Below are 7,877 nucleotides of genomic sequence, written 5' to 3' on the forward strand. Positions count from 1 at the left end.
TTGTGACATTGCCATTCCATTTAAGACTGGTTCAAAAGGTCCACGTCAATTATAACTTTTACAAATGTATTCATAACCTCACTAAAAAATCCGTGTTCTTATTTGTCTAAGTCCGTCTCCTGAGCGGCTACGACCGGCCCCCGTGGTATAACCGTGATCCCCGGCAATTTATTCACATCTATATTCTTTACGGTGTCCTTCTGGTCCTGTCCTTCGCCAGCGCCCCAATACTTCTTATTGACTAACATTAGTAACATCAGTGCTGGTAGGTGTATTAGAGAGAACCTGAACAGCTTTCTGGAACTGCCGCTGTCGGATTTCTTGTAGAATTCATAGGCTGAAACAAAAGAAACGAATGAATGAATGAATGAAATGAATAAGCCAGTGGTTCCTAACCTTTTCGGTCCGGTTACCCCTATGACTAACTAGGAAACCTGATTTTACCCCTCCTCCCAATAGTAATAAAAAAATAAAACGTGTACGTTTGTTGTATTGTTATATTAGGTTAGCTTATTACAGTTATTACTCCCGTAAAATACCAGTTTTACCCCCAGGTTAGGAACCACTGGAATAAGCAGAAGTATATAAATATATATAGAGTTATAAGGAGCGTGGAAGCAACGTTACGCAATTTAGAGTCTGTGCGGAAAGAGAAGAGTCGTGGAATGTATTGGGCCCCATACATTCCACGACTCTTCTCTTTCCGCACAGTCTTTTCCTAAGTTACTTCTACTGCGAGTTGGTTTACAAGTAGTGAATTATAATTAGAGTACGTATTTTCGTACGTAGATCCCAAATAAGTCAAAGTATATCCGTAATTGATTGAATAAAGCGATCATCTGATGAAAGACTTGTGACTCGACAAATATCTAGCATCGGCCACTACCAAACAGCTTGCCAAAAACACTGTCGTGAGTTATTGGCAAAGAGCCGATAAGGAACTTGGTCGTTATTGAGTTTCACTACCTAAGTCAATAAGACATCTATTATCGACATCACATCGCAAAAATTATGTAGTACATGTATGAAACACGTGTCGGGCTAACTTATGACATGACTGTCAATTATTAGTCATCTAAAATAACAATGTGAATAATAACATTGCGAGTAAATAATTCGTTCACATAGCCAAAATTCTGAATGGTATTACTTTTATTTTAAGGATTATAATGATAACAACAGACTATTATTACTATAGATTTTGTTTACTTTACGAATCGCTCGTTAGATGGCGCTGTACCGAGCGATAAAAATTCTGAATCACGCTATTAAGATTTTTCTTGGAACAATGACCCCAGACTCGTACAACTGTTGTTAGTTTAAGAATCGCTCGTTAGATGTCGCTGTACCATGTGATAAAAATCCTGAATCGCGCTATTAAGATTTTTCTTGGAATAATGACCACAGATGCAGCAGATGCTGTAGGTTTGAGAATTGCTCGCTAGATGGCGCTGTTAAGTGTCGTCAAAACCCTGAATCACGCTATTAAGATTTTGCTTGGGATAATAATAACCCCCGGACAAGAGCCATGCCGTGGTGGTTACGCAACTGTCAGGCTTATCTAATAAACCATAAGGTTCAGTTCAGAAAACATACCTAAGTACATAAAGTAGACGTTGAGGGGCAGTGACTCCAACGCGAACCACGTATTGGTGACGCCTAGGTAAGAGGACGCGAGGCACGTTGCGGTGATCACGCCGGTGTGTCGGAGGGCCACTCTTCTGCATAATGCTGTAACAATACATACAATAGGTTTAATTTCGTGTATCAATGTCAAATAAGAATCATTTTAAAGACTTCGTCAGACAAGCGCGTTTTCCGGGCGGGGCGTGAGCGTTTTATATGTAACAGCGGCGCGCCCCGCTCACGCCCTGACCGGAAAACGCCGACCGGAAAACGCGCCTGTGTGACGAAGCCTTAAGGTAGCTTTTTCAAAACAGATTGAAGAAGCAGGTTAATTTCGTTCTGGATGCCGAGCAGCCCGCCCAGTGCAGACCGGTTAAAGTCGCCGCTAATATCTTGCCAGGATCCGTAACAGCCATCATTCTATATCCAGCTCTGGGGTCTTCAGGGCAGAGGTTCCAGAAATTTGCGTTGAAGAAAGAAGACAGTGGCAATAAAGACAACATTAAGGGTCCGTTGCACCAAACCATGCATTTTATTGTATGACAAGCGACCCGCCCCGGCTTCGCACGGGTTAACAAAGTATACATAAACCTTCCTCTTAAAACACTCTTATCTATTAAAAAAAACAGCACCAAAATCCGTTGCGTGGTTTTAAAGATCTAAGCATACATAGGGACATACAGACAGCGGGAAGCGACTTTGTTTTATACTAATAGTGATATGTATGGGATATTTCATCGTTTACAGTCGATTGCCGTTGATCAGCCCACCAATCGTGGTGGGTGCAACTGACCCTAAAGTTAGTCAAATGTTACCAGGATCAGTGACAGCCATCATCCTATAGCCAGCCCGGGAGTAGTCCGGGCGCAGGTTCCAGGACAGCGCGTTGAAGTGCGGGAACTGCCACGAGTACAGCACCGCGCCCAGCACCAGCGCGCCCGCGTCCAGTGACCCCGCACAGCCCGCCCAGCCCATCAGCGGGGGGATGGCGCCCACTGAAAATATACCATCTTAGGTTATTTATGGAACACACATACATATGGAACACACAGAACGAGCAGCATCGCGTTGGAATTGCCGCGCGAAGCACCTAGGGTCTGTGTCATCTTCATCATCTTCCTCGCGTTTGTCCCGGCATTTTTGCCACGGCTCATGGGAGCCTAGGGTCCGCTTGGCAACTAATCCCAGTTATTGGCGTGGGCACTGGTTTTTACGAAAGCGACTGCCATCTGACCTTCCAACCCGGAGGGTAAACTAGGCCCGTATTGGGATTAGTCCGGTTTCCTCACGATGTTTTCCTTCACCGAAAAGCGACTGGTAAATATTAAATGATATTTCGTACATAAGTTCCGAAAAACTCATTGGTACGAGCCGGGGTTCGAACCCGCGACCTCCGGATTGCAAGTCGCACGCTCTTACCGCTAGGCCACCAGCGCTTTTTAGGCATAGGCAAAAGCAATGATATAACATAACTATACACTATACAGGCATAGGTTATACTCATGTAAAGGACAAAAAATATTTGCATATTTATTTGGTTACCTACGAATGAATTTGTCTTCGTTGATTATTTTTTTCATACCATTATTCATCTTTGTTATACTCATTGTTGAAAATAAGCTTGTCTATTTCTCTTTCAGTGTGTGGGGCTTGTTAGCACAGGCACAGTTATAGCTTGCCTGGGCGCGACTATAGAGCAACTGTACAATTTAAACGCTTCAATTTTGGAACACCTATAACTTATTTACAGATCCCGGCCAAGTGTTAAGTATGAACATCCGCTTCATTAACGTGTAGAGCATAAGGTTGCCAGAGCCCAGCGCAGCTGTCAAAGGGTTGACGCCAAAGTACATCAACAACCAGTAGCATTACTATTTAGTACAACTAACCCACAGATCCCAGCCAAGTGTTAAGTATGGACATCCGCTTCAGCGGTGTGTAGACAGACGTGTAGAGTATGAGGTTGCCGGCGCCCAGCGCAGCTGTCAAAGGGTTGACGCCAAAGTACACAACAACCAGTAGCATTACTATTTAGTACAACTAACCCACGGATCCCAGCCAAGTGTTAAGTATGGACATCCGCTTCAGCGGTGTGTAGACAGACGTGTAGAGTATGAGGTTGCCGGCGCCCAGCGCAGCTGTCATAGGGTTGACGCCAAAGTACACAACAACCAGTAGCATTACTATTTAGTACAACCATAGAGAAATATAATAAGACAAGAGTGCTCACTCCATACATCAGTTCAGACTATTAATTTCAGTGTCGACATCTAGCATCGAGTAGCGGAACTATCAGTACTGCTACTTGACAATAGATGTAGCACCGACCGGAAAGTCTTATGCTGTTGAGATAAGACTTTCCTGTCGGTGCTACATCTATTGTCAAGTAGCAGTACTGATAGTTCCGCTACTCGATGCTAGGTGCTAATAGTCTTTTTGGTACTAAAACTGATGTATGGAGTGAGCACTCTATGTATTTTTTTCTCTATGGTACAACTAACCCACAGATCCCAGCCAAGTGTTAAGTATGGACATCCGCTTCAGCGGTGTGTAGACAGACGTGTAGAGTATGAGGTTGCCGGCGCCCAGCGCAGCTGTCAAAGGGTTGACGCCGAAGTAGAGTAAGCTGAGACCAGTCGTACTTGTGATAGCCGCGAAACCCACTGCGTGGATTGGCCTGTAAAGAGTTATAATATTATATTATTATATTGGTACCCATGAAACAAACTGAATATCACTGAAGGTCTAATAATCATAATCAATAATAGTACGTTGTTGTATAACATATCCAAGATTCAAAATATCGAGCTGATTTTTTGAGATACAGGAGGTGGCTATGGCCACCCTTCCTAGGTTCCTATGGGAAGTATGTGATGAAACCACGCATCCAAAATTGTGTTTGGCATTTTTAGAATTGTCTCGATGAGTATTAGCTGTAAGAAAAGTACAGTCAGCGATAAAAGCTAAAAATTGACAATGGACAAGACAAATAAATTTTTGCTAAAAATTTATTTGTCCTGTCCATGATACTAGGCACAAAAGGTTCTTTAAGTTAGTACGGAACTTACTCTAACAGCCCCTTGACTAGCACTCTATTCTTGGTCCGGGACATCTGCGCGTCGAACGGAACCTCATGGAACTGGTTGATAGAGTTAGCGGCGGCGGAGACCAGCCCGGTGCCCGCGGCGCACAGCGCGAACGTGGTCGGGCAGAACGGCGCCGGCGCCAGCGCGTAGCCCGCCATTGATGTCATTACTACTAGAGCTGCAACAACCAATCATAGGGTTGGGTTATTCATTCAAGAAAGGGTGTCCGCTAGATGTCGTGGGTGCACGGAGCAGGCGCACGCACGCGGGTGCCAGTGTAGGTAAAAGCGCAGTTAAGGCCTGCGCAAACCGGCGGAGCGCAGCGCAGATCACTTTAAAATTATCAATGTATACATTTAACCCGTGAGTTCCCACGTGTGTGACGTCACCATAAGCGTTCTGGCTCAAATTTGAGCCCTTGGGAGCTGACAGGTTAACCTTCAGGCATAAATTTAAATGCTTTGAGACCGACCTCGGAGCATCACGGAGGATTGTCACTCCGCGGCATCGAGGAGCACGCTAGAGGATACCGCGGCGGTAGGCGCCGGCATGCCGCGGCATCCCCCGGCATGCGCCGAGGCCTCCCGAGTGCGCCGGGCTAGCGCCGGGCGACGGGGAAGAACTCGTACACACTAGTGACTAAGCCCTTGTGATAGAGTACACGCGGCGGCATGCCGCGGCATCCCCGGCCTGCGCCGAGGTGCTCCCTGGTGCGCCGGCCGCCAGCGCCGGGGCTGGCGGGCGCTCGCGGTATCGCGGGGATTTTACCTCGCCGGTGTGCGCTGCGCGGCGTAAATCCTCCTCGGTGATCTGTGCTGCGCTCCGCCGGTTTGCGCAGGCCTAAGCATTACTGATACTATTGTTTGTTAACCCGCTCCGTCCAACCGTGCCAGTTTGCGGACGCCCTTACACTTTTGATATGATAAAGCAAAGAAGCCAATAATTGGCATGATAACGTTAGATATTTCATTTCATTTTCATTTATTTATTCACAAGCAATATTAATAAAATATAGAATGTCAGTCGAAATTTATATAAAAAAAATTAATATATGTCAAGTAGGGAATAATTATATCACCTATATTCAACTATATTGTCACATGAATAATTCTAATTAGAGTGTATATATTTAATGTCAATTCAAAAAGCATTTCAATTAGTGGGCTGACAAAATTCTTCCACTGAGATAAGCTTTATAGAGTACAGCTTACTGCAGGTTAAAGGTAGCTGCCATATGCGTCACATCCAGATAAAGTGGATTATCTTTTATCTCTCTCTTGTATCTTTTACACCTCACTAGTAATACAGATATAAACAAATAATATAAAAATATTCTTTAGCATATGGATTTAGTCTAGTTATTTAGATAATTAAACTAATTATAAAAACGAAACTTACATGTTAATCTAAACTTGGACAGCATCATGCAGTATTGGCCTAAATTATTGGTCCTGTCATGAGCCGGGGTCTCCTTCCACACTCTGGTGTCCTCATTCTTAGCCTTCTTTGCCGGAGTTGCCGTCTGACTCTGTGTAGTGAGCGGCAGTTTGCTCTGCCAACTGTTTGACGTTGATATTCTAACCAACTGTTGTGATAAGGTACCATTCTGAAATTAAAAAGAGACTTGGTTTTAATGAATTTGTACCAAAAGAGCCAAGAGGTGATGACTATACGAATTCTCAATAGTATATTATTTAAATCCGTTTATTAACACAAAATTATTTAAATTAATTAGTTTTGAGATATAAAAAAAAACACATCAAAAGTCACTTATTTTCAGGCAACTACGGAACCTTAGCTTTTAACCTCTAGCCGCCCACAGATCAGAACTTGCCATGGTCACTCAAAATATATATTTTTCCAATACAATGGAATCGGAGGCCTCCACCCTGTTACTAAGCCTTCACTATCCGTCTGTCTGTCAGCGGGTGATTGAGAATTTATTTTTTTACAGAATGTATAGCAGTATATGATTTTTTTTGTTATGTATCAAGATATAGAAGTTTTTATTGTGTTTGACACACATAATTGGCAAGTTTCTTAATGGTTTAATAATACAAGCAAGTATAAATAAACAGGTAAATCAAACACTTTATATTTTACAGATAAAATACGTATTATTCTATTAAATCTAATAGGTATTAAATTTTCCTTATTTCATGTGGCACATATTATAAGAAGAAGTGGTTTACGGCTCAGTAAATTGAAACTGCAATGTGGATTACTAATTGCTTATCCTATTAGTATGATTAATATTACTTACCCCTATTTTCATGAGCACAGACTTAGTAGATATTCCGGCCACTCCATGGTTAAGGCAGAAGGTGCAATGGAGCACCTTTATATAAGACATGTTGCCCTTTTTAACGATTCTTCACGTCAACATCCTGAAATATAATAAATGTTTAAACTATCGCAGATTGCTAACAGCAATTATAAAATATCACGGGAGTACTCTTAATTTCACAACACAACAGTGCAATTATGTGGCTCATGTACATTGAGATCAGAAATATGCTTTGGTAATAACTTTGTAAATAAATTAAACAATAATAGTAAAACCAATCGATAAACATAGCGGTGGAACACTACACACAGTCACTCGCACAATTGTTAATTAGACGTTAAATAAAATTTCTTACTTATAAAGAATTATGCGACAGTTAAAACGTTATATAATATAGTGTTTGTAATCAATTTTTAAAAAGGTTACAAGAAAAATTGATTTTATAAACATTTGAGGTTATTTAGGTAATCATGAAGAACGAGAGCGACGCGATAAGAAAAACGTCACAAAATTAGTGACAGACATGTGACAGATGAAGGTTCAAAAAGGTGATGAAACCAAGAAAATTACATTGCTACCAACTGATTGAAAAAATATACCATAGTTTATAAGGCTGGTACACACTTACAACATGAACATGCTCACAACACTGACTGACAGTTAAAATAATGGCAACATTTTAAAAGATTCGTAGGGATACCAATTAAGTTTTCCTTGAATTTAGGTAATTACTCAGCTACAACGGGGTAAAATCACTACATATATAGTCCGTCAACCAAATCTTGTCAGTAGCAATGTAAAGCAAACTAAAGTAGGGCAACACTCAAAGAGCAGTATTGCGCTAAGAAAAGCAGCAATGTACATCGAACCAAAAGATT

At 42.0% G+C, this 7,877-nt stretch overlaps 1 protein-coding gene across 1 annotated transcript; it reads right to left on the reverse strand.

Annotated features, from left to right (window-relative positions):
• Positions 1-5: 5 nt before the first annotated feature.
• On the reverse strand, positions 6-7,506 carry LOC134648919 (protoheme IX farnesyltransferase, mitochondrial). Its single transcript, XM_063503530.1, has 8 exons — positions 7,355-7,506; positions 6,976-7,099; positions 6,111-6,318; positions 4,695-4,890; positions 4,128-4,303; positions 2,442-2,621; positions 1,597-1,731; positions 6-337 (listed from the first exon to the last, which is right to left on the reverse strand). Exons 2-8 carry the CDS (start codon positions 7,063-7,065, stop codon positions 99-101), a joined length of 1,224 nt encoding a protein of 407 aa, XP_063359600.1. The 5' UTR covers positions 7,066-7,099; positions 7,355-7,506; the 3' UTR covers positions 6-98.
• Between the last annotated feature and the right edge of the window lie 371 nt (positions 7,507-7,877).

The sequence above is a fragment of the Cydia amplana genome, chromosome 6, assembly GCF_948474715.1.
Source record: "Cydia amplana chromosome 6, ilCydAmpl1.1, whole genome shotgun sequence".
NCBI lineage: Eukaryota > Metazoa > Arthropoda > Insecta > Lepidoptera > Tortricidae > Cydia > Cydia amplana.

Coding starts and splice junctions, on each gene's coding strand:
- LOC134648919 (XM_063503530.1), bottom strand. CDS start 7,065: ATGTCTTATATAAAGGTGCTCCATTGCACCTTCTGCCTTAACCATGGA. Junction 6,319..6,975: donor CTGTGCTCATGAAAATAGGG/GTAAGTAATATT, acceptor TTTTAATTTCAG/AATGGTACCTTATCACAACA. Junction 2,622..4,127: donor CACTTGGCTGGGATCTGTGG/GTTAGTTGTACC, acceptor GTATATTTTCAG/TGGGCGCCATCCCCCCGCTG.